Here is a 27,332-nt window from a genome sequence, read left to right as displayed (position 1 = left end):
CGAAAATAATGCAGCCATAAAAAAATATTTTATTTAAAAAACATTCTATTAATGTCACTTAGTTATATGAGCCAACACTTTATATTCTGGTAAATTTATGTGCTTAAAGCTGACAGTATTAGGAGGATGGTTAATCTTACCATTTATCGGTTATTACCATGTTCTGCTGTTTTCTGTGAGATTTGTGTATTTGGGTTTTGCTCTGTCTTTTACAGTCCACCATGTTTTTAATGCCCTCTCTTTTTGTCTGTGCTGCCTTTATAAAAATCGGAGATTTGATGGTTGACATCTGAAATAACGACATAGTAGTGGGACTAGAATTTACACGTCAAAACAAAGCGTTGATTGTAAATGCATAATTAACCTTGAGGCCATAATAGTCAAGATATATCTGCAGGGTTACGTTTCAAAACAGCCTGTAAAGTCCTGAAAGACAGAAGAAGTACTTGATGTTTTTTTCTCTTTTTTTTTTTGTTTGTTTTTTTTAATGAGCTTCCTGTTTTAATTATTTGTGTTCTGTATTTTACGGAGAGAAAAAAAGTAGTTTCAGACAAAAACAAAGTGATGTTTTTAGATATACTAACGTTAAAGGAGACAGGAGTTTTCGTTCGGGATACTCGCGACGAATTCGACCGAGGTTTGAGGCAGCACTTGAACGCATCATCGTAGAAGCGGGCGGTAGCTGCTCTGAGCTGCAGAGCTAAGTAGTGTGCAGTAACTACACACAGCCAGGTACAGCTCGGGTACATTAGCTGTCCTGTCTGTTGTTACCTAGCAGCCAACGCGGCCTTTTAGGAGTGCTAAATCAAATATTGCTTATATTTATTTTTGCACCAAACTGCAGCCATGGCGGCTGAGCCCGACAAGGTGGAGGCTGCGGACAGCGACGAAGGAGAGGATCAGTACGAAGTGGAGAGGATCATTGACATGCGGGTGGAAGAGGTAAAAACTAGCTCACTGCTACTTACTTAGCTCCCTGCTTTGGGCAAACATGGCTGGCATTGCTTTCACTCCACTCTCACGACGCATAGCCCACCTACAATGGTGTCTTGAGGCCTGTCAACACACTTGTTTGTAATCTATCTGAGCTGCATTTTCATGCATTTTCATTGTCTGATAATTACAACGTATCGCTGTGCTGCTACTTCCTCCTCCTGCACACATAGCTTCGGGTTTTTTTTTTGTTTTTGGACAACTTCTCCCATGATGTCCGCTTTGCCTCTCCCCTGCTGGGGCCAAGGACGGACTGCTCTCTGCAATCCTGCAAATATTTATTTAAAAAGGCTTCTTTTTTTATCCTGTGGCATGCTCAACATTTAATTATTTGAGGATGAATTGATAGCATCTATTTTTCACAGCTAAAAAATAGAACAGTAGCCCATGTAAGATTTCTTTGCAGGTTCAGCTGTCATTAGATTTTGTAACACCCACCCAGGTGTTATCACAGCTTTAGATTTTTCCTTTAGTTTTTTTTTTATTTAGAGAAAATGTGCAGTTTTAGTCAAGTGATGACTGATGATCTTATCTTAAGTTCCTATTAGTTTGTATTTTTCTCTGTATACATGTATCACTGAATGAAATATATCAAGCTACATCCTTTAAAATAAAAATACCACATCAGGTATTTCATTATAAAGGGGGGAAAGTTTTAACAATGATTAAAGTCTTTTTTTTTCCTCCTTTTTTGCGTCTAGAGACAACACTTGTTATGAATGGGCATTATAGTGCTATAAGTCAATCAATCCATCTTTATTTGTGTACAAAGACAAATATATCTATAATACAAAGATGATTGGTTGAACTTCTGCCGTCAGAAATCTGTCTGTGTTAAAGATGAAAACAAAGGAGCTTTCTCAAGGATTTGATTTTAGTGTTTTGAAACTACACCAATACATTTTCATGTAGTTCTCATTTAAAGTATGATTGTTATTTTATTATATTAAGTTCATAATAAAGCTAATATTTAAGAGCTACACGTGACTCATTCATTGTTTATATATATATATATATATATATATATATATATATATATATTTTTCTTATCAGGACTTCTTAAATGTGAGCGCAGTATAATCACACATGTACGTAACATGATGTGCAAGTATTTCTGCATGTTATTTCTAATCAGGCTGTGTGTTTATCATCATCTTCTCAGCGGTCATTCTTCTCCTTCTTCTCGTCTCCAGTTGTGTTTACAAAGAGACCGGCCTCATAGCGGGGCGCTGACACATTTTCACACTTTATTATGAACTCGGCCTTCACGTGAGCGTGTAAGGAGAGGGGACTTTCTGTTTTCTGTCAAACTCTCTTGACATTAACTCTGTTTGTTTACATCAACTTAGGCGATGTATGAATTCACGCTGGATAAACGTTTTGATCGGGAGCTCAGCTTCGCGTTATAACTCATTTTAAAGACAGTAAATTAGCCTGATGAAGACGGGGAGATTACAGCTGGATACAGACTTATTGGGAAAAGGAGAAATCCCAGAAAAAGGTTGGGGTTTTTTTTTAGCCTTTATTGGAGAGATAGAACAGTGGATGAAGAGAGAGAGAGAGTGGGGATTGACATGCGGGAAAGGCCACAGGTCAGATTCGAACCTGGGCCGCCCGCTTAAAGGACTATCGCTTCTGTACGTAGAGCGCATGCATTAACCACTGTGCCACCAACGCCCCAGGTTGTGCAATGCTCAATCCAACGTAATCATCATCGTGCTGATCTTTCTGTCCAAAGTAAAACAGTTTGAATACGTTTGTTGGCATTTTGCAGATTGATCACACTGTCGTTTGGCTTCGACACGAGGCGGACATATTCCTGGCCCTGCGTCATGAATTCTCTCGTCAGAGTCTCCAGTGTTTTTCGACCACCTGCTTGTAAAATATCAAAACACTAATGGGAGTGAAGGCAGAGACAGTAGGGCCTGCTAACAACGGCTACATGAAGATGCAGCTGTTGAAACACTTTCCTGTAAATATGTTCGGCACAGTGCAAATGTGATGGGACGCAGCTGGGAAGCCACGTAAAGAAGCTGCTCTGACACTTTGTGACGTCGCAGTTGAAGCTAGGTGCTTCACTCTTTTTCTGCATCTCTTAAAGACTTTTGTTTAGCTTGGACTCTTCGCTTTTTAGACTCAGCTGGAACTGGCCTGCAAAACAAAACAAAAAGATGGTATACATTGCATGTTTAGTTTGTCACATCAGAAACCCTGGATGATTTCCTGATGAAACATCACCCTACCTTGTTCTATTAGTTGCTGAAAATATGGCGCACATAAAGTAACGTGTAATTATCGACTCTTTTCTTTTCAGTGAATGTTCCCTTTTTTCCAGCTTTTGGGGTGTGCAGCGCCGTGATCTGTGTCGTCCCCATTCACTCCAATCTCTGGCGTCATGAATGGAATAAAATAAACCAAACAAGTGTCCTGCCCACTGTGTCAGGTTAGTGTGGACAAAACGCTCGAGTTTCACTCACTCTCTCTCTCTCTCTCTCTCTGTGTGTGTGTGAAGGGTGAAGTGCTGTACAGAGTGCGGTGGAAGAACTACTGCTCTGACGATGACACTTGGGAGCCCGAGGCCCATTTGGAGGATTGTCGTGAGGTCCTCTTAACGTTCAAGAAGACCATGGCTGAAATAAAGGCCAAGAAAGAAGCAGAAGCCAAGAAGAGTGTGGTAAGTCAAAGTGACAGCCGAGTGTCTGTGCTCACAAACAATCGCTGATGTTGCTCTTTACTCGTCACACAAGACAAAAGAAACCTTTATTTAGCTTGTGTCCAAAACTCGTCACTCATCATGGGTGAATTATAAAACAGGCTGAGACGTGTTAAATGATGAAAACACACTTTGACTTTTCTGTCTCTCTAAAGCTTTGTTTAAAAAAAAAAAAAAAAAAGCCGAGTGATCTCGTTTACAGTTCAGTAAATCAAAAAAAAAAAAAAAGGCTGACTGCTTTTTAAAAGGTTGCAGAAGAAAAACTCACATTTATTGTTTAGTAGTTTATTCCTCAGAACTTTTTCCATTTTCTTTAGTCGTCTCATCGTCCTTGTTTGTACGTCGCTGGTTATAACCGCCTGTACGTCAGCAGGACGGACTGATAGGACCGTGTTACCCCGAGGTCTGAAACATCGAGCAAACCTTGAAGCTTTCTGACATGTCTTGTTTTTCTTCTGCTGCTCTTCTGCTAGAAGCTGCTGCCAACAAAGAGCGACGTCTTCGATGCCGACTCGGAGAGTGACAGTGACAAAGATCGACCCAGCGTGGCGCCCATCAAGAAGAAAAAGACCAAGCTCAAGGAAGACGAGGAGGAGCCACTTCCGAAGGAGAAGAAGAAGAAGAAGAAGAAAGAGAAACGGAAGGAGGACTTCAGACCTCTGCCGGCGCCAGAGACGGACGAAGAAGACGAGAAACCCCCGACTCCGTCCTCTCCTCCCAGGGAGAAAAAGAGCGACACGAAAAAGCGAGTGGTTGACTCTGACGAGGAGGACAGCGAGTCCGTCCCCCCGAAAAAACACAAGAAGGAGAAGGGAAAAGATGGAGGAAAGCACAAGAAGGAAAAGACAGACGAGGGAAAGAAAAGGAAAGGAAAGAAGGAAAGGAAGCTGGAGACCTCGGAAGACGAGGCCGCTGCGCCTCTCGAGGACGACCTCAGCGACGGCCCTTCGGAGTCTCAGGTGGACGACAGTGCAGACGCAAAATCAGCCGAGAAGGCCCGTTTGGAGGACAAGGTCAGGCAAAAGAAGGGGAAGTGGGAAGTGAAGCTGCAGGGCATTAAGGACATAATCCAGGACAAGAAGGGCAAAAAGCCCGACACTCCGCTGAAAGAGAGCAGCCTCCAAAAACTCAAGAGTCTCACCTCCAAAAGCAAAGAGGAGTCCGCCCCGCACTCCGACTCCAGCGACAGCTCCACTTTGCACAGGAAAGCTAAGAGCAAAGGGCAGGAGAGCGCCGCTGCACCGCCCAAAGCCCCGTCCTCCTCCACGTCCTCCTCCTCCTCCTCGTCCTCCGTCACAGCAGCCGGCGGCGCCAAGGGTAAGGAGGAGGACGTGGCTAAAGAGGAGGTTTTGGGACCGAAGGACGCCACGGGCTCCACCAACCTGTTTGAGAAGTTCCTGTTAAACTGCGGGGCCAAGGACCTGGCCCCCCGAAGGCAGCCGGTACATCAGCCCACCCCGGAGAAAAGCATCAGCAAACCCACCAAGGTACAGCGTCAGCAGGGATGTAAAGATTCACCGCGAGGCGGTTACAAATCGATCTGAAGGTGTCGAGGTTGTGAGCGTCAGTAGAAAGAGAGAAAATGAAAGCGTAGAGACGTTTACAAACCAACACGATGCAGCGTTGACTCGACACCACAGTGAGAAGCTCCGGTCGCCTCTCAAAATAATGTGAGAGTATCGTGAAGTCAGAATCCTGGGTGACTCGTTACAGCCCGAAGCATTCGTGCTAAATGTGTTTATCCATCATAGTGGACGCGTTGACTGAACTTGCTGAAATAGTTTCATTGGTTGGCTGAGTTGAACGTCTGCTCTCTTTCTTTTTTTTTTTAACTTTTGGCTGACAGATTTGTCGTTGTCAATAAGATAACAGCCTTCTCAGACTGCTGCTTGGTGCAGATACGTCCCATAACAGCTCTCAGCTGACGCAATTAGCATTAATCACACTCCTGCTCCTGTGTGTCAACAGTCATGTAATTGTGACACCTGACCTGCCAAACAACGTAACTCGAATGTGTCCATGACATCTGAAGGGCGTACTCACATGAGGCCGTCCGCATCGAGCCCGAGCAGGCTTCACCCTGACTCGTGGGAGTTCTCCGATCTGCACGCTTGGATGAGGTGTGCTTCTGCACGGTACACTTCAAAGAGGACAGCCTTCAGTGTGGAGAAGTCCCCGAGGTTTCAGGCTGTATCTGGTTGACATGAAATAAACCACAGAGTCAGTGAGGAAGCTGTTGTTTCCTGTCTTCTCAGACATGAGGATGTGGACTCGACCACACGTCCCTTTGCTGTTATCGGTCTTTATTTATTTATTTTAAACCGGGGAGGAAAGTGTTCATGTGTTTATTTTACCGACAGCTGTCCTGTTCTATCAGAAACGTTTCCTTAAACAACTCCAGTTGTGATCTGACACGTTATGAAATATTATTTGCTTTAACTCGGTACGGGACAACTTTGCACCCTCAACGTATGAGCCAGAATTACAAAACAAGGTCTTTGTTATCCAGGTTTGCAATATATCCTGAAAATTGAACCAATGTGTACCGTTAATTTAGCTTTGTGAAACTTTTTAAAACACCCGTGTTGTCCAAACAAATATTCCCCAAAATAGAAACCAGGAGTGCAGAACTCACCTCCAATCTACGTATCTTTATTGCATGTTGATTGGAGACATTTTGCATTAGTCACACCAGCAGAGGGGAAAAGGCCACAGACAGGAAGCTGTCCGTTTACGCTCAGAATGAGACAGACATTCAGAGAGATGGATCCTGCTGCTCAGATATTAAATACAAGGTTTTAACACGTTTTTTGTTGTTTTTTTTCTTTCTAACAGCAACTCGTCGGAAAGATGGAGAAGCTCTCTAAGCCAACCAAAGAGTCTCCAGCTCAGAAAGCAGAATCGGAGAAGACCAAGCAATCAGATGGTACGCATTTCACACGGACACATCAGCCCCGAGCTTACCTCTCAGCAGGTGAAAGAAAACACAACACAAAAAACAGGGAGGAAAAAAAAGCAAATAAAAAAAAAAGGCGAATTAAATGTGTGTAATGTTTTTGTACAATAATCAGTCAGATACAGATCTTAAAAAAAAAAAAGAAAAACTCGTGCAGAAGCATCACAGTAATGTCTGTAAAAGGATAAAGATTACTCCAAAGCAGTAGCTTTTGTGTGTCTTCCTCTTATTTAAATTTATTTGTCACTGAAACTCTTTGCTTATCGTTTTAGAATTGGAAACATGACTGAACATAAAACCTCCATGTATGGATCTGTTGACTATAATCAGAGCTACAAAAGGAGTGAATAGTCTCCCTATCAGCTGTGATCTCATCAGCTCCTCACAAACAGCTTCTGTTTAAGTCCAGCAACACAACCATTATCCCCAGTGAGAAACCAGTCCCCTCATGGAGCGGGAATAGCAGCTGCTCTTGATTGACAGCTGTGATGGGAGGATGATGTTTCTGACTGTCTGGTCTCTGGTCCCCCCCCCCCCCCCCCCTTTAGCTCCAAGGCCAGGCCAGAGTCACGGCTTCAGTCTGGACAGCGATGAGAAGGAGGATGAACCCACAGCAAAGCAGAGACCAGTAGAAGATCCCCGGGACAAGAGAGAGAAGCCAGAGGAGGCGCAGCGGGCCAGCTGGGACAGGAGGACATCGACAGACGACAGGCGCAAGAAGAGAGAGGACAGCGAGCCCAGACTCTTCATGGCATGTGACGACAATCAGGACGTCCAGGACCCAGCAGAGGGCGCTGACAAATCTGGTATTTTTCTGATCTTGCCTTTGAGCATAAGCTGATGTTTACTTTTGTCAAGCTTAACTTTATTTAATGCAAAACTTGACTTATTAAAACGGTTTAAACACAAACATTATGAGACACAAAGTTTATGTTATCAAGCTTTTTTAGAGTGTTTGGAGTTGCAGTGTGAACGTTTCCTCATGCAAACTAACGATGTGTCACTCTGCAATGCGTTTCCTTACAGACAAGGGCCACGCCACCTTGAGTCTCGGGATGGACCTGAACCTGGACTGGATGACACTGGACGACTTCCAGAAGCACCTAAATGGGGAAGATGAGATCCTGTCTGGTCCCCCGCTATCTCCAAGTGAGTTCAGCCTTTACTCCTTTTATCCCTCAGATGTTTAGCAGACTTCTGTCTGCTGCTATGAAGAATCATCCAAGAAGCTAAAATGTGTCTCTCCATCTCGGTCAAGGATATTCACGAGGATATTTGCTTGTTAACTCAGACAGAAGAAGAATCTCACAGTGGCTCAAAACAACAGTTTTCTAAACGTTCCCTCACTGAGTATTTTTTTAAAGAGATAATGTCGTTTCCTTTTTACTCTAGCTTGTAAAGTGTTTTGGATTGTAACAGTTTTATTACGTTTGCTCCTTTTAAACTGAATCTGGCTCTGATTTGTTCCCGTCAGGTGAGCTGCGCGATGCTGTGAAAAGTGGAGATTACATGGCAGTAAAATTGGCACTTAATTCCAAAGAAGACTACAATCTGGACCAAGAGGTATGTTCCTTTTTTTTTTTTCTTTTTTTTTTTTTTTTATCCCCTCACTGCATCTTAAATGTTTTATAAAATCCAAACGAAGAACCCTCTCGTTTTGAGAACTTTCGGTTCTGTAAGACTTCCAAGAAAAATACTCATCTCTCAAGCGTTACTGCTCACACCTTGGTGGTCCCAGTGTGATTGTGGTGGGAGTGTTGATGCTGATGTGTGATTGTTGTTCATGACAAGTGTAACAGCGCTGGAAAAAGAAAAAGAAAAAAACATCTAATCCAGTTGAACTCTTGCCCAGCCAGGTCTTCTGGATGAAAGGCATGAGCTGGCATAGCGTTAAAATCTCACTCCACTTCAACGAACGAGAAGCAGGAATGTTAAAAATAGTAAAAAGAAGATAAAGGTTTTAGGAAACGTATTTGTCCTCAGTGGAATATCTCGACACGTGACATATTTTAACGCACAGTGCGTAAATTCAGCCGCCATGGGAGCTCTTAATCAAAACAAAAGATGGCGTCGAGGCTGGAGGGGAATCATGGGAGCGATTCTCTCTGCTACTCCAACTTCACCTCTGATGGAAAAAAGAACTCCGTGTTGACCGTAGTCAAACCAACCTGAGGAAGAAAATATGTTTACCGACGATGTGGTCATTAATAATTTATCACAGCAGCAGATACAGCAGCTCTAAGAAGCAGCTCCTGCTTCCTTATGCAGCGGTCTTAGATGCAACATCCAGTGTTTCCATGGCAACGATGTCTGTCATGATGGCTGCTATGAAATACACTGGTGGTTACAACTATACAACTAAGACTTTCTCTGGTTTTAAAACCTTTTGGAAATATTAAAGGTAAATTAATCAACAACTAAAATTATGTCACATAGGTTTAGTCATTTTTTTAATTAAGTGTTTTAAGCTCAAAAGTCTAACTTCCCTAAAAGAAATGTCTAGCTGGTATATAGAGGAACACATTTAAGTACATACATTTGAAAAATCTCAGTCTTTTTTTTCTTCTTTTTTTTATGATTTGACTTTCTGTAACATATTTCGAGTATCTCAAGAAACCAGAATTTAAAAAGGGCAGGAATGAAACACAGCAAAATGACTTCATAGGACCAAATCAAGCAGTCGAGATTACCCACTGTCATCATGTTTGGAGGTACTCTCTAAACTATTTACCGTAAAGAAAAATTATAGATAAAGACGATGTGCATCGGGACAACCTGTCTCGACAAGATCTACACAATGACTTCATGTCTACTGCCAATTCAACGCCTCAAGACGTTTTGAATGACTGCAAGGCGCCAAATGCAGGTAAGAGAGGGTCATCACATGTTTTAACCTTTTTATGTAAACCAAAATGTCTTTAGTGATGTGATAGTGTTGGTAATTTATACTACCCTTAGTTTTGTTTACATTTAATCAAGCCAAACAAATGTTTAAATAAAGTTTTAGAGGTTAATTATTCTTATAATCTAATGAAGTACATAAAGAGTTGTGTTGCTTATTGTCGACCTTATCTTTCTATGTCATGAGATCTTTCTGATTCCCTGCATGACGTTAAATGTGTTGAGTACTTGAGCTTTTAGCAGCTTGACCTAAGCTAGTTTGAAATTGACTTTTAATACAATTATACGATTTTTGTTTTTTAACAATATATGTATATATATATATTTCATGCACATTAGAGACCTTGGTGTTCTCTGTCCTTCCAGAGAACAAGCCAGATGAAGAAGACACTGAACACAAGACGTGATTGGACAAGATGATCCCTTTGAAGCAGGTACATAATGTTGGGAACATGTATCACCATCATAAACATAGCACATGTAAAAAACAGCATGCACCAGTAACTATCAGAAAGCTTTATTTCTTTATCTTACCATTTAACATTTTTTAAGGATACATTAAATCTACTTACAAAAAAAACATAATGTTGGTAGTTGAATGGCTGAACACTGTAAAAGTGTTCCCCTGTTTTTGCATCTGTGCCTTGCCTTGTCCTGGACCTTTCTGTAGCCACATCAAGACATGTTATGTTAAATTATGACTTTCATAGATTTAATTGTGAAAAAACGTTGCTATGCTAACTTGCTAAGCCAAACTTTTGTCTTGATTTTAAAGCCAATGCATGTAGGTGTAGCGTCAGTTCATATTCTGTACCCTCCATGTAGCACTTCATCCAACACCTCATGATTACATTTACTTTGGTTGGACATTTACGATGTCAAAACACTGCTTGATCCAATAAAGCCATTAATTGTTATCAAATGGGTCACATGTGGTCTTTGTACTGGAGATTTGAGAGGTGTCAGAAGTTTTTTTTTTTTTGTTACCGATGTCGGTAGTGATGTGTGGCCATCACATTGACTTCTGTTTGAGTGAGTCTGGATCTGGGTGGGGCATTGCCAAGGTGCTGATGCGTAAAACAGACGTGTTTTTTTTTTGTTTTGTTTTTTCAAGATAACAAAATTAATTTGGCCTATCACCATCATTTAACAACCAAAATTTCAACCAACTTTTGTTTTTTGTTTTTCCTCCGCTTACATTATTTTGCTGAAGTTTCTCAAATTATTCATGGCTTCTGATTTGGCGTTAAGTCTTACATATACTTGTTCTTTTACAGGCCTGTACTATGGGTGAGACGAGGTCATTTGAAGCAGAGAGGAGCTTGATTGAAGAGAGAAGTTCGAGTGACCCTTATAGGTTGACTTCTAACCTTGACATTTCAAGAAATGGAGAGGGCAATACAGAAGTGAAAGTTAATTTTCCACGAGATTTGGATTGTCTTATAGCTGGTGAAAACATAAACAGCTCTACTTCTAATACGAAGTCTGAACAAGGGACAATAAGAGATCATGAAAGTATACGTATTGCTGGGGAGAATGGAACTGAATTCAAAGACACTGGTTGTAATTCAGCAACTAAGCAGGATGATCAAGGAAAGGATGACCATGCGCAAGAAGACCAGATGTCAGACAACTCGGAGGGCGGTTTATCAAGTAAAGTAGGTTTCACCTCTGATCCTTCAAATCAAACCCCGACTGATGGAAGGATACTGACGAGGAGAGGAGAGCAAAAAGAAGTACCTGCAGAACAAAGCTCAAGTGAGGAAGCGAATGACTCAAGTGATGAGACTGAGGATGTGGTAGAAGGTCAGTCTGACGGTTCAGATCAAGTTCTTAATGAGTCTGACACTAAGGCCATTGAGGATACACTGTTAGGACAACACAGGCGAACTGTGGAGAGGAAGCAACCGACGCGATCCAGCTCAAGGACCTGCAAGAAAGTTCTTGAAACTATGCCTAGCTCCGAGAATGAGGAGAAAAGAGAGTCGGGCAAAAAGCACTTCTGTTTATATTGCAAACAGGCTTTCACTCAGATTGCAAAGCATTTGGAAAGAAAACATGCTGACGAAACTGATGTGTCCCATGCAATACACTTTCCCAGAGGTTCCAAAGTCAGACAGACTTTGCTTGACCAAATTCGTAATAAAGGAGATTATGAACATAACTGCAAAGTTCTCAAAAGTGGTGAGGGGGAAATTGTGACAAAGAAACAGGTAAAAAATCCTGGAATATCCGTCCGTGATTACCTGCCTTGTCAGCACTGCTTTGCTTTCTATCGCAAAACAGATTTATGGAGACACGAGCGATCATGTAAAGCCAGAAAGGGAGATCAGAAACCCTCTGAAAAGACAAAAAGAAGCAGTGTCCACAGCGCTGCCTCCAGGCTGCTTCCAATGTCAGAATTCTTGACTGGAGGCTGTGAGGAAATCATCCACATCATGCATCAAGATGACATCTCGAGGCTTATCCGAAATGACCCACTCATTTGTAAATATGGCAACGCTTTGTCTGCTAAGTATGACCATGACAAGTCTCAGTTTGCTTATATTGCACAAAAGATGAGGGAACTTGGCAGATTTTTGCAAGCAGTAATTGAGCTTGACGAGAGCGTGAAGTACTTGCATGAAATATGTCAACCTTCCAGATTTGAATTAGCCATTGAAGGGGCCAAAAAAGCAAGTGGTTTTGATCCCAGTTCTAGTAAGTTTAAAACGGTTTCCCTTGTCTCAAAGATTGGCTATTCCTTAAAACGAGCTGCAGAGATAGCTTTTGGGGAAAGTCGAATGACAGAGGACAGTGAAACTGAAAGTGAAGTGAAAAAGTTCATCCAGCTTCTTGATACAAAATGGAATGGCTGTTTCTCTCGTAAAGCTCTCGCATTATCACTGAAGCAGGATGTCAAGAAGGTGGAAGTAGATAATTCAACAGTCACAGAAGATTTGATAAAACTCCACAGGTTTATCACAGGGGAAGAAGATGAAGCCAGGAGGGAGCTGAAAGAAAGTCCTAGTTTGTCAACGTGGAAAAAGCTCAGTGAGGCTACTCTAGCAGATGTATGTCTATTTAACAGAGGAAGGGTAGGAAATATTGGCAGAATTCCCTTGCAAACTTACACTCACAGAAAGAGTAGGGACGAATTTGTTCCCTCTGCAGATCAAATACGAAGAAGCACAAAATTGGAGCTGGAGCTTGGTGCCAGTTTTACAAGGTTGGAGCTAGAGGGTCAGTCTGGTAGGAACATGCTGGTTCTACTCACGGAAAGGATGGTTTCATCAATTGAATTAATCATTGAAAACAGAGAACAAGCTGGTGTGGCAAAAACCAACCCATACCTGTTTGCGCGGACTGAAGGTCCCTCCTTTATCAGAGGATTGGATTGTTTTCGAAGGGCTGCGATGGAATGTGGAGTTAAAAACCCAGAGGCACTCCTGTCCTCATCATTAAGAGAGCAAATCGCTGGTTGCTGGCAGCTTATGAGTCTCAGTGAAAGTGAATTGGACCAAGTGGCCATGCTGGTCAATAAGAGCAGCCAGGAGTGTTACACACTCTCAAATGATGCATCACAACTGGAGGAAGTAAGCAAACAGCTTCTTAAACTGGATCGAACGCTGCCATCAAGTCAACCCAGCACTACAACAGATGGTACGTATCTGGTTCTGCTTTGGTGTATCACAGATGTTTGAGGGGAAATATCGGCTGATTTTAGAAATACAGTTTAAAAATTTTTGAGATTTCACAAATCTTTTAAAGAGCAAAGACACAAAACATAATTTGATTGACAGTTCATCCAAGCTCAAGGATGAACTGCCAAACTCTACCGAAGATGTGGTTGTTTCTTTAAAGGTTGACTGCATACCGCAGCCTTAATTTGATAGAGATTTATTTCTGTTTTGTAATCATGAATCTTTTACTCTTCTCAGGAGTAAAAGAGGACTCTACTCTTCTTTCTTCTATCTTCTTAGGAACTGCACAAAAGCCTGCTTTGAAGAGAAGACCGTGGAGTGAGAAGGAGCAGGCTGCAGTGAAGCGTTACTTGTGCGAATTCATCACGGCAATGAAGGTCCCAGGCAAAAAGGAGTGCAATGCTTGTATAGCTGCTGAACCAGACCTTTGTGGAAGATCATGGACAGATGTCAAAAACTATGTGCACAATACACTGCAGACCGTACGAAGGAGAAGTAGGTCTGAAGGAAACACAAATGAGAGTCCAAAGGCTGAAGTCCAAACACCAAAAACAGATTTGGAAGACACAAACATCTGTACTATGACAACAGTGAATCCAGATCACATAAGAGAAAGTTCAAATTGTTGCATGACGATGGCGACGCCAACCAACTTGAGAGACTCAACAACCCTTTACTCACAAGATTTGACTCAGAGTTATGCGTCTTTGTGTTCTACTAGTACGGACTTGGTCCATTCGAGTCAACAACTGATTTCTTCTTTCACACCATTGAATGCTACTGATACACAAGTGGTTCCTACATTTACCCCACACAACACTACAAACCCATTAATGTCTCCAGCTTACACATCAGAGAACATGATCATGCCAATGTCTCCCTCCTATGTACAGAATAACACAAATATGCCACACCCATCTGTGTATACGACACAAGACATGACAAATTTACCTCTGATTCCTAACTATAGCACCCTCACTTCCCCAAGTACCTCAATGAGTCCTTCTTATACGTCATTAAACACAGCAAGTGCTCCAATGATCCCTGCATTCTCAACATTGACTGACAGAAGTAGGCCCATCGTTTCTTCCTTCACGCCTCTGAATCATCCAAGTACACCATCTTACCTCACAAACCAACCTAGGGCTCCTGCAACTGCACAGGTCGTCCCAACCATCCATACACCCAACGCTCCTGACAGAACACCAGTGGTACAGGACAGCATGGCCAAGTCCACTGCAGGAAAACGAGGCACTCCAGCTGTTAAGCCTCAGAAGAGAAACAAGAGGTTGTGGAGTGAGGAGGAACAGGCAGCTGTGAGACGTCAGTTTGGAGACTTTTGTAAACTGGTGAAAGTTCCAGGCAAAAAGGATTGTGATGCATGCTTAGCTGCAGAACCAGCCTTGAACACAAGAACGTGGAGGGAAGTCAAATACTATGTACATAACTCAATTCAGTCGTTGAAAAGAAGAGGACATCCAGTCGCCTCCAAACAAAGTGTAGGACCCGAACCAGAGACTGAAAATCAAAATGTGGAGTGGGATGGTCCAGTTTATCTTTCATTGTAAATATTTGTAATATGAGGTCAGTGATACCATAGTTGTGTAGAAACTGTGGCTAAACCAGACATTTATATGGGTCTTAAAAATCCAGCAAATTTTAATTGTGGTCAAATGTGTGGTCTGTGAACCATGGTCTCTGTATCCAAAAAAAAAACTATTACAGACTGTCATTTTATTCTTTTAGACACAAAAGTTGCTAAATTATTCAAAATCAAGGTTGACAGCCAAGCTGTTGGTGAATTGTTGCATGAATATACACTACGTAGGTTGAACCAAGGATGTTTGTAGTTTAGGTTTTTCTCCAGCCAGTCAGATATTCACGTGTAATGTGCTTATGTCGCCTAAAGTATGCAACACAGTCAGACGTAATAATTTGTCAGCTCATCAAAACGTTATCTCTAGAAAGTGTTTTAATTTAGATGTGTGATCATTTAGTTACTGTCAAACCAAAAATTCATTGGTGGTGGACAGTTAACAATATAGCTTTGGAAATTTGGAAAAAGGAAATTTTCAGAAACAGTATTTCTAAAAATGGTGTCCATGGCTTGGAACCTTCCCATCCACTGTGATCCGGGGAATTTCCCAACTCTGTACCAATCAACGGTAGAGTCAGTGTCCGTACATTTCCAGAGGGACTTTTACTCAACTTCAAAACTGACTTGGACATCAATCTTTCCGTCTGTGCTGTTTTCAGTAGCATTTTTACTCATTTGAATACAAGAAGAAAACAAAAAGAGAAAGCCTACCTGCAAATCCTTGCATCCACTGCTAAGTGAAAGATGTGCTTTGACTCGCTTTTCATAATTCCCAAAATGCCTGGCCCAAGTGTACTACGTTCCTGCTTTAGCCAGTAGCCTCTAGAGTAGACAGCCCCTGATAGCCTGCAGCAGTAATGGCATACTTTCCCTTCTGATGTCAGAGAATTAGCAGCTCTGTTTATATACCTCTTTCCTTAACCTTAGAAAACCTATTTTTATGTTGAAGATCCTGTTTGATAAATGTTCATTATCTGCATATATTTGTATTTTCATGTTTGTTTACAAGCTACCTAAAGGTTATGTTTTGTTTTTTTTAAAGCTCTATACAGCAAGTGTGTAGAATATTTTAGTATGTTATTGTATTATATGTACTCTGTCTATATGTTAAAAAAAAACACTGCATCTTTGCATATGTATCACTTTATTTTTTTATCATCTGGAGTGTTGGACATTTATATTCAGCCTCCTCGATTCAGTTGCCTTGTGATGTTGATTATTTGCTGTACTATATTTTATCTGTCGATAGATTTTGTCAAACACGTAACGTTCTTACTACAACCATTATGTCAGCACAACCGCAGTTGAGAATTTTCTTTTTCACAAATAATTGTACAACTTGTCCTGAATCCTGAAAGTCAAAGTGACATTGATTCACACTTCTAAGAAATGGGCGCCCAATGGGGAAATCTTTGTTGAATGAGACTTAAAACATCGGCTAAAAGAAGCCACTTTTGTTTTCTGCCCCGTGGATAAGAAGTTGATGAAATCCAGATTATTTTGTCCTGTGACAATTTATGATTCAAGATGTTAAATTTGCAAACGTAATTACACATTTCATTTGAGGTGAAAATGCAAGCTGGTATCAGTCATACAAACCTTTTTGATTCTACTGGATTCTTACGACACTGTTCATCCTGCACCATTAGCAGCCGGTCACATTTTACAGCAGAGGTCAAAATGCTTCCTTCAGATATTCGGTGCTTATACAGTGTTTTATTTTACAGTGTTTATAAAAATGTATTATCAACCAACTGTTGCTTGGTTAAGAAGGATGACTGAAGCTACCATTTTTTTAATTTAGTTGTTGTGATCCAACACATCCAAGTTCTGATTAATCAATCGATCTCCATCTGTGTAGCGCCATCTTATAACAAATAATGATTTGTTAGCAGCTGTATTGATCCTTTGTAGAGTAACCAATGTTCCTCCATTTCATACCAAAGCCTTTCGTGTCCAACATGAATGAAACAAACATTTCTAAGTGAACCCTGCGTGTGAGCAGGGCTGCAGACCCAAGGTGAGTGTACCTATGCTAATGCTAACTCATGCTAACTCGTTCACTCGTGCACAGGTTTCCCTTTGTCACTGCTTCCATTTCAAATTGATGTATCTGTGTTGCAGTTTTAACTGTTAAGAGTTACAGCCAAGTTAAACCTTTGTTTGGAAAGGAAAAAAATCATTTAAAGGTCTAGAAATAATAAACAAATCTTTCATACACTACATTTGCTCTTTGGTTTTCCTCTACGGTAGATCTCGTTCATTCATCGCTGTTGTATAAGCACACAATCATTGTCACTGTTCATCCTGTTGTGATCTCGTTGCCTTCACTTTATCCCTCTTACTAAAAATTGTAAGACACTTCTGCTTGTACAATAAATTGCTTCATGGCTTAAAACTTGACGATTTTATTGTCATGAAGACATCAGGTCAAGGTTTTTTTCTTTCTTGTTAAATGTTTCTTTTTTTTTGTCTTTCCCTCGATCACATTTAAATCTGAAGTGCAGACGAACGCTGGGTTTCATCGATCATATTTACACTTGTCTTGATCAAACTCTGCACTTCCATCTCGGTGTCAAATGTAGTCACTTCTTGCTTGAAACAAAAATATATCCAAGATTGCTAAAGTCAAAATGGCAAACTTGAGGCATCGCTACATGTTTTGGCTGCATGTAACGTTTCCTCCTGATGTTTTTTCAAGAGATTTTCTAAATCTGTTCTGCTTGAATTAAAAATATTCAGCACTTTAGCTTACATCCACAATATTACATAGTTTTGGCATTGGGTCATGGGAAGTAATTATTAAATTCAGACCTGACGTTGCTGCTTAAAACAAGGTAAGAGTATCAGTTCAATAGAAAGTCTCTCCTGGTACAATAATGTGTCTGCCTCCTTATCTTTGACATCTCGCCTTAATACTGTTCTATAATAAAAAGAAAATAAGGACCTCATTGTGGTGCTAGAGATAAGTTCAGTCTAAGCAAGCGTCTGTAGAATTCATTCTGTGCGAGCCATGAATGTTCATTCATGAAGGGTTGTTCAGTGAACAGTGGTCAAACAGGTAAGGTAGACCAATCAGCATCTTTAGGTTGACTGTACACATGGATATAAGGTTTGTTTAGCCACACGTGAGCCTTGCTGTAAAATGAAAACCAATCAAGAGAGATACAGCTCATGTAACTCTGCAGAGGTTGGTAAAAAAAAAAAAAAAAAAGATATATATTTTGTTTTGTTCTCTTCAGGCAGCTACTTCAACACACTTAGTCAAAAAAAAATGTTTGAAAAACTACTTTTCAAATGCAGATATTTGTTTCTGAATCCTTCAATCATATATAGATGTAATGTGTACATAATGGATGCACAAAACGGCCAATGTGCCTCTGTGTGGTTTAAGTTTAACCGTCCCTCGTCTTATCTGTACGACAGCCAAACGTCATTTTACACCTGTTCATTTTACAACCTTCGTCTGTGACACTGGGGCTTTGTTTCCGTCCGCTTGTCAACAGGATGTGAGTGGTATGTCTCTGAGCATGCTGGCAGCAGCAGGCGGTCAGGATGACATCCTCAGGTTGCTGATCAAGAAGGGAGTGAAGGTGAACGGACGGCAGAAGAACGGCACCACGGCCCTGATGCACGCTGCAGAGAAGGTAAGCAGCCTCTCGCCACACGTGAGAGGAGAATTGTTACCGTGATGCTGGACGAAGAACTGAATTAGATTTATTCTCCCTCCTTTTTGTATTTCTGTCATCTATTAGAATTTCTTGACTACTGTTGCTATCCTGCTGGAGGCGGGCTCATACGTCAACGCACAGAACATAGGCGGGGAGACTGCACTGATGAAGGTGAAGACGCACACGACGCTCGTGTTCTGTGTTGAAGTCAGCATTAAGATATTTTAAAGCGGTAGGATCTGCACAGTGTTGCTAAGTGTTTGCTGTGTTTTAACTTTAGGCGTGCAAACGAGGGAACGCTGACGTAGTGCGCCTCCTGCTGGAGTACGGAGCCGACTGCAACATCCTGTCCAAACACAAGAACACGGCCATGTACTTCGCCAAACTCAGCAACAACCTGATGGTGTTCGACCTCATCAAGGACCACATCAGCATGTGAGTTTTCACCACGACTTAAACTCTGATAGAGAAGAGCGGACACAGATGTCTTTGACTGACTAACATTAAAGTGAGTTATTGATGCTGAAGTGTTGTTTACAAAAAGTCTGAACTTCAAAAGTTAAATCAACTTTATGTAGGAAATCAGTTCGGTTGGCGTGTTGTCAGAAACCTGACACCCACGTCGACTGAAGGTACAACTTTCTGTGTGAGATGGATTTGTTTATTTCTATGCGACCTTGAGACATACCTTTTGGTTGGATGAACTTCTGCACCCGGTAAAGCTGCGAAACAGGAAACGACTTAAGTATCTGCTGGGATGTTCACTCTGCATCTTGCTCGGTCACGTTCTTCTTTTCTCTGCTTGGCATCATCCATCATTATCTTCTTGTCATGTCTCAGCCGCAGCCATTCATCAAACAGTACCGAGACGGGCTAACAGGGTAGTGCCATGAAGCTGTACAGGAGAACCGCACAGTAGCCAGTAACCCTAACCCTCGCCAGTAACCGACGGCGGCCTGTGACATAATGGAGACGTTATTCTCGCTGTTGAAAGTTGTCGTACTATCACATCGACTGAAATGTATTTTAAGTCGGAGAGAAATTACATATTGTTGCTTTAATCTTGTTCTCAGATTAACTTTTATAACAAGTTAATGTTGACAGATTTATGTGCGATTTAATTCTCAACACTGTTCTTCTTCTCTGCGCATGTCTCCGTCTCTCAGGCTGTCCAGCGTGGCCGAGGACACGATCCGGTCGTACTTTGAGTCTCGTCTGGTGCTGCTGGAGCCGGTTTTTCCTCTCGCCTGCCACAGACTCTGTGAGGGACCCGACTTCTCCTTGGAGTTTGGCTTCAAGTCCCAACCACAACCGGAGGGTAAAAAACTGTCACTCCGCAAGTCATCAACTTGGTTGCATATTTAGACACGGAGATCACATCGTTAGAGGTCCGTCCCAGTCTTTTATCGGGAAGGAGACGAATGGATGGAGGGTATCTTGACTTATAAAAACATTTCAAGACACCTCATAAGCTGCTTCCACATCTGCATTCAGGGAAATGTTTAGGACCGCCCCTGAAATGCTCCTGACTTGCGTGTTCCCACATGCACCTCTTATCCCTGTCGGACACGAGGGGTTTCAGGTTCGGGGGTGGGGGGGTGGGGGGGGGACTCATTAGGCACGGCGTCAAGAGAACAGTGCAAAAGTGATGAAGCAATCAACACAGACAGCGCTTTTATGAAAACCTTTGTGGCATCCCATCCACTTTAATTTTGTCACCAATGTTACAGAAGGGTTTTCCATCTCTCCTTTTTTTTTCTTTTACCAATGTATTGCTTCCCTGAGCAAACCAGCGTATCTTTCACGATAGCGCTGCAACAAAACAAAAAAAGCAGTCGGAGACCTTCTTCTTTCCTCTCCATGCTCATCGCCTCTGTCCCCTCTCTTCTGCTACAGGCTCGGGGATCCTCCTCTTCATCTTCCACGCTAACTTCTTGAGTGAAATAACAGCCCGGCTCTGCGGACCCTGCAGCGTTCACGCCGTGGTGCTCAACGACAAGTTCCAGCTGCCCATCTTCCTGGTTAGATCTTACAAAGCACAGCACACAGCTCTGAAAAATCAAGTTTAGATCAAGAAGAATCAGTATTCATAGAATTATGATCAAGCAAGCCAATGTGCCATAGCCCGTTATAATACTTCTCACAGTGACGATGATTGCAGTAGATGTTTAATACATCTACAAAGTGAGATTATTTGCTTGAAGGAGGACAACACATAAACCTGTGTATAAGTGATTAGTCATGGTCTATAATTCTGTTAAATGTGATGATGTGCTTCTTTGTGGTTAAGTGTTTATTCTTGTCTTCAAACATGCAGGATAGTCACTTTATCTACTCCTTCAGTCCGGTTCCAGGCATCAACAGACTCTTCATTCGTCTAGCAGAGGCACCGACAGCCAAGGTGACTTTCAAACACACACACATGCACACACACACACACGCACACACACACACACACCATTTCATAAAGTAAGATTTAAAGCTGTGTTTGAAGTTAAGGAGGTTAAAATGATCCTTCAGTTCACAGGTTCAGCAGCACAATAGGGTGGTAGTGTCCGAATTTGTTTCTGACAATCACAGTCGATGACGGGCAGTTTAAATGTCTGTCAGTCGTCCTTAAACAGGAAAGTTAGGGGTTCAATCCCCAGCTCGTTATTGACAGATAATATATATATATATATATATATATTTTTTTTATTTTAATGGAAGAAAACAGAAAATAAGGAGCCGTTTACTTCAGATCCTTCATTTTTATTCAGCATATTTCAAACAAAAACTCAGATATTATGCATCATATACTTCACCTTGTTTCTCTAACACTGCACTACTATGGGTATCTCGTCCCAATGATGAGAAAAGTCCATCCTCTCCGTCTTCTGCCTGCTCCACTTTTCAGAAAATGTGTGCTCAAACAGGCACTTTGGAGATGTTCCCTTCATGACATCACAAAGGGCAGTAGCCCCTCCCCCAGGTGGGTGACACTCCCACAGCTAGGTGTTTGTCCTGCCCTCTGAGTCTGCCTTCTCACCGTAAACAATAGGACATGGAGCCAGAAAGCAGCGAGTACACCCGAGCCCTTCCAGAGAGGGGGCGTGGTCAGACACAGCTCATTTACATATTTAAAGCTACAGACACAGAAACAGCCTGTTCCGAGCAGGGCTGAGATAGAGGGGTTTATAAGCATGATAAAATACAGGATCAGAGTGGATTTACAACAAGAAACTACACACACATGTTTTTTGCAGAGCTCTAAGACTTATTTAAACTTGTTGAAGAGTAGGTTATTTTTGTGACATTAAACAAAAGTTGTTGTTAACAGTGTAAAATGTTCTTTCTTCAGGTCAAACTCCTCATCTCTGCATACAGAGTCCAGCTGCAGTGATGCCTCCTCTGATGAACTCAACAGTCACATCGAGCCCGGCCTTAACAACAACACAGCACCACACACACACACACACTAAGAATCAGCTGAAACACTCTGCGAGGCTCGTCGACTTTAACGAGAGGAAACGTGTGTTGACTCCTCCTCGTCACCGTGACATTTAAAAGCCAGCCTTCTTCATCGTCGGTGAAAACCCGGAGAAGACTGAAGCTTGTTGATGACGTCCAGACTGCAGCTCGTCCAGTGTGGTTGATAAAACCTCGAGTTAACACTCAAACAGCCGATCCTTTTTTAAATATTGACACCGACGCTACTCGGCTTCCTGCTAGAATGTGGCGGTCAGAAACTCCCTCCTTTCATTTCTGTAACCCTCCTGGGTCGTGCCTTTTCTCCTAGCTCCGCCTTCTGTCTGCGTGGACAAGATAGACGTGTGTTTGTTTGCAAACCTAGCTTGTATATACATCTGTAGATTTTTAGGGGTAATTTTGATGAACATACAGAAGGGTTTTCCATCTCTCCTTTTTGCAATTATTCAGCATGTTTCTTGGACCAATGTATTGCTTTCCCACGTATGCTGTGTTTGCTAACACCTTATTTTATAAAAATACTGTGTTCTAACAAGTGGTGCATACCTGTTTAGATTGCACACGGTCTCCTTCTCTGGAGGCAGATTGGGATTGAAAAGGAATATTTTTTAAAGCTGTGGTACCCTTTTCGATACTGTCCATCATTACAGGAACAGATGATGTATGATTTCATAACGTGGCATCAAAATGTTGACAACCTTAGAAAAACTGTGAAACAAAATTTCTGAATCACTGAATCAGAATTTGTTGTCATCAGAGAAGTCAGATCGATACGTTTTTTTTTTGTTTTTGTTTTTTTTGATCCCAGTATGAGGCGACGTCTTAAAGTTCAGCGCTGTTCACGTGTGATAAGACGATCTCAAACCAGGATAAACGGGAGTGAACTCTCGAACGTGGATGTTCATACACCAGAAGGAAGAGAGTGCCTGGATAATGTTTTTATGAATGAAGAAAAAGTGATTTTATATTTTTGGGTCTGTAAATATACACATGCTATATATAGATATATGCGTACAAAGATACAGTTATAAAGTGTCATCTGATGACTGGTTATGTTCTGTTGCTTTTTTTCTTTGCAAATGCAGGATTGAGTTAAGTTATTTAGTGTGCACAATAAAAATCTGGTTCCTTCACTTTCAAGGGCTTAAGTTTGTTGTCTTAGTTGTTGACTGAATGCTGCAGAGCTCGGGCACTCTTTACAGATGCTGAATGCTCCTTTGACTTCCTGTCTGTCCAGGTTTGAATGGTAGACCTGCAGAAAAATATCAAAAGCAGTTCTTCTACAGTAAGAAATGAACGTCTGATGAAAAACATTTGTTTGCATCTTTGCCCATGAACTCGGCTTGTGTTGAATCAAGGAAACTTGACTCTTCTTGCTGCCTCGACAATCACAGTTTGAAGTTTGTCTTTAACTTCTGACAATAATGTGAAAGCAAAGGAGACGTATAAATTCTTTTGACTGTTTAAATTCTTTTATAAGCAACAGCTAAAAGGTGCATGTAAATGTGACCCAAGTTTTCACTTACAATCTGCAGAATTCAATCATCGGAGGTTTGGAGGCATGTACTGTATGTTTGCATGAAAATGAAATGGGTCGAATGGTTTTGATAAGCAGATACAAACTGGAAGGTTCCTGGTTTGTTCATTCTTGTGCAAATATATTTCTAAGTCATTTGGTCTGACTGTGTTGTTCCATAGCTCTCACCTGGTGTCATAGACGTAAAGCTCAGTTTAGTGTGATCAGGCAGAAAGACTCTCCAGATGTGTAACCCGACACCTGTGACACTCCTCGGCCGTTAAATGGCGTCAGATGGTTTTAATTTCAATCTTTTATGAAAGCATGTCAGAGAAAGGAAAAGAGTTTCAGTTTAGGTTTTTGAAGACTTGAAAGATCTCACTAGTGTTTTTGAGGATTTTGATCAGACCTAAAAAAAACTAAAATTGATGCAAAACTTAAAAGTATAGTCTTTGCTGCTGGAGGCTATTTGACAATTACTCGCCTTCTGCCGTTTATGTGAAAACCTAACGATGACTCACGCAGCAAGCAGTCGACCACAGGAGCAGCAACAGTGCTTTTTCTCCATCCAGTTCGGAGCAATTTGGGCACATCGGACATGTTCGGGGATCGAACCCTTGACCTTGCAATTTGAGAGACGACAACTCTACCCACTGAGCCACAGTCGCCCCCGTTTTATTCATTTATACCACGTTGGAGTCAAACCAACTGTTTTCTAGTCATATGGGCCCCTCCTATATGGGCTGAGCGTCCCTGGCAGGAAGACAGGATCAAATAAGAACTACGTCATCTTTTAGCATGCATTCAAAACTGATCCGCAGAAATGAGACTTATAGTTGAGATGAATCTTACAGTAAGTCCAGAAGAAAAAAGCGTGATCAATTAGACTGCTTTCTCTTTCTGTTGATTGTTTGAACCCTCGTGTTTTTGACGACACCACAGGTCTCCTGGTTTTCCTGAAGAATCTCTTTAAATATAATTAAGTTCTGAATGTTCCTGCAAGTAAACACTGTGGTGTGTGTGTGTACGCTCACGTGTGCGTGGGTGCACCACATGCACTTCACTCTCCCAGTAGGACCTCCCAGGGCTTCCCAGGGCCGCCCCTCTGTGACAGGTTGCGTCCGAGCACCCGTCCACCAGGTTGCAGGTCAGCTCCGTGTTCTCTTTCGTCATTGCCTTTCTTGCCTCGCAGAGCTTCTCTAGTATGGAGCTAGAACAGTCTCGTCGCATTCGGTTTTGCCAGTCCTGTACGTATTCAGTGTGAGTCTCTTTTGCCTCTCTCAGTTGCAGGTTGAAAAGCAGGTCTACTGGCAATCGAGGTGACCTTCCGTAGAGTAAGTAGAGGGAGAGAACTCTGTAACCCCACTGCGAGTGCAGTTGTACGCGTTATATAATCATTTAACAAATAACTGTAATGTTAGGCCAATGTGCCTCTTCAGTATATCCTTATTTGGGCCTCTTCCTTTGGCTCTAAACTTGCAGCACAGACTCTCTAGGCATCTTCTCCAGGTGCAAAACCTCAAGGACAAACATCACCCCACCTCTGTTAAAACTTCTGCTGACACAGCACACCAACATTTTAGAGGAGGCACCTTACTACTGTATATAATCCTGTGATTTCTTACATTCCTTGTCTACTCTCTGGTTTTGGTTGCTGACGTGCGAGTCAGCGAGGTAGACCCTCAGCTGAGACAACGCCCTCAGTATCTGCTTTGTATTTCCTTGCTTCATTAAACTTTCTGGTTTGTTCAATTTGAACCCGAGTCTCTTCTCTCCCTTCTCTAAGAAAACCAACACGCACAAGGTGACTTAAAAAAAAACCTAAACAGTGTGCACCAGCTTTGTCAGTGAGCTTTTCCAGTCGGCCTTCTGTTCACTTGTGAGGGTGTGAAGCACGGCAAGGATAGATCCGGGGTAAATCTCTCACACTTTCCGTTGCCTTGGGTGTGGTAACATGTGGTGTGGGACCCCCGCACATCACTGCTCTTCTGGAGTTGGTCCATCAGCTGGTTGTCAAACTCCCTCCCCATGTCGTGGTGAATTCGCTCTGGAAATCCGATGCGCAGCGTGAACTCGTTAAACAGTTTGTCAACAGCAGTCTTGGCAGACTTGTTTTTCGTGGCGTAGGCTTGGGCAAAACCCGTGAAATGATAAATTACAATTAGAATGTACTCGAACCCCTGTTTGCAGGCCTCTAGATGTAAGAAGTTAAAGCATACTGACTCACCAGGCCGTGTTGTGACGATGGATGTCATGGGAGCCCTAGTTGCTTTGTGAGGTCGCTTTAACTTGAGACATTCACACTGCTGGGTGACAAAGTGTTCTATGTCAGAGTACATGTGGGCCCAATAGAATCGATCTTGGATCCGGTTCAAAGTTCGCTCGACTCCCAGGTGTCCCATTTCTCTGTGAAGCTCGTGGGACACTGTTTGACGATGCTCTTTTGGGAGGACGAGTTGCTGTTTGTCTCCGGCTTTCCTGGAGAGAATTCCATCCTCATTGACATACAACTTTGTCCACTGCCTCATTAGCACTCTGACGTCTGCCGGTTCCGCTCTCAGAGCTCTCCTGGACGGATGCTGGTCGTCTTTCCTGTACTGCAGGACTGGGCCGATGCCAGGGTCTCTTTCTTGACTGTTTCGTATTTGATCTGGGGTCAAAGACTTGGTTTGAGTGTGTGCCCTCGCATCTCATACTAAGTCTAGGGTCTCTATAGAAACTGGGGGGGGGGGGGGTGTCCCCCTTCACTCTGACTCCCTGTACTGCTGCACTGAACACTTCCTGACCCACCTCCTCTGTACACTGTCTAATGATTGCATTGATATCTAAAGGCATGCGGGATAGGCCATCTGCATCGGCGTTACTCTTTCACGGTCTATACTTGATGGAAAAGTCAAACTCGGAAAGTTCACCCACCCACCTAGGACCTGTAGCATTCAGTTTGGCTGTCGAGAGGATATAGGTTTAGGGATTGTTATCTAGATAAACAACAAAGTGTGCAGCATGATACAGATAATCCCGAAAGCGTTCGCATATTGCCCATTTTAGTGCTAAAAACTCTAACTTCCCTTAGTGCATATGATATCTTTTTTCGGGTGGCGTTAGAGTTCTGGAGCCATAGCCTATGACTACCATCTTGCTGTCCTGTCTCTGATACAGTACTGCTCCCAATCCCTCCTGGGATGCATCTGTGTGGAGAACGAATGGCTGGGTCATGTCTGGGTACCCCAGAATAGGAGGCTCTATGAGCTTGTCGAGGAGAGAGTGCAGTGTCTCTTGGTGGCGTGCTGTCTACTGTATAGGAGTGTTAGGTGGGAGGTTACCCTTTTTCCTGGTGGTGGCTCTGGCCCTCTCTGTATTCGCTCGATCGGGTGGTGTCGAGAGCAGCTGGTAGAGAGGCTGGGCTATTCTGGAGAAGTTTGGGATGTACGTGCGGTAGTATGAGAGGAATCCCATCACTCTTCTCAGCTCTCCCACAGTTTTAGGCGACTTCTCCTTTAAGGCTTGGACTGGGGCCGCTTCAGACGGGTCCATTGTGTAGCCTTCTCCCGACACCAACCGTCCTAAAAACCTCACCTTTCTCTTCAGCACCTCACACTTACGGGGACTGAACTTCACCCCATGCTCCTGGTATCGGTGTAACACAGTCCTCAGTTGCTCGATGTGGTCCTCAAAGCTCGGGCTGTGGACCAGATTGTTGTCCAGATACGGCTGACACATGATGTCTCTCAGGCCACGCAGACAGTTCTCCATGTTTCTCTGGAACTCAGCAGCTGCCGCACTCAGTCCAAAAGGGATCTGAATCCAGGGGGTTATGAAAGCTGTCAGGGACTG

General features: G+C 42.4%; 1 protein-coding gene across 4 annotated transcripts; it reads left to right on the top strand.

The window, feature by feature from the left end:
• Positions 1-617: 617 nt before the first annotated feature.
• mphosph8 (M-phase phosphoprotein 8) lies at positions 618-23,122 on the top strand. Of its 4 annotated transcripts, XM_079357492.1 has the most exons (14): positions 634-942; positions 3,506-3,667; positions 4,180-5,193; positions 6,542-6,632; positions 7,211-7,468; positions 7,689-7,811; positions 8,137-8,225; positions 18,350-18,490; positions 18,599-18,685; positions 18,795-18,949; positions 19,681-19,832; positions 20,411-20,535; positions 20,832-20,915; positions 21,855-23,122. In XM_079357492.1, the coding sequence occupies exons 1-14, from the start codon at positions 847-849 to the stop codon at positions 21,894-21,896; spliced, it is 2,619 nt and encodes an 872-aa protein (XP_079213618.1). In that variant the 5' UTR covers positions 634-846; the 3' UTR covers positions 21,897-23,122. The 4 variants fall into 4 exon arrangements, with proteins under 4 accessions (XP_079213616.1, XP_079213617.1, XP_079213615.1 ...); XM_079357490.1 differs by lacking the exons at positions 18,350-18,490; positions 18,599-18,685; positions 18,795-18,949; ... (2 more) ...; positions 20,832-20,915; positions 21,855-23,122 and adding exons at positions 10,841-13,205; positions 13,484-17,241 and having other exon boundaries at positions 618-942; positions 4,183-5,193; XM_079357491.1 differs by lacking the exons at positions 18,350-18,490; positions 18,599-18,685; positions 18,795-18,949; ... (2 more) ...; positions 20,832-20,915; positions 21,855-23,122 and adding exons at positions 10,841-13,205; positions 13,526-17,241 and having other exon boundaries at positions 618-942.
• Positions 23,123-27,332: the final 4,210 nt, after the last annotated feature.

Source organism: Symphodus melops, assembly GCF_947650265.1.
Source record: "Symphodus melops genome assembly, chromosome: 12".
Classification (NCBI taxonomy): domain Eukaryota; kingdom Metazoa; phylum Chordata; class Actinopteri; order Labriformes; family Labridae; genus Symphodus; species Symphodus melops.
This window is presented reverse-complemented; position numbering and strand designations above follow the sequence as displayed.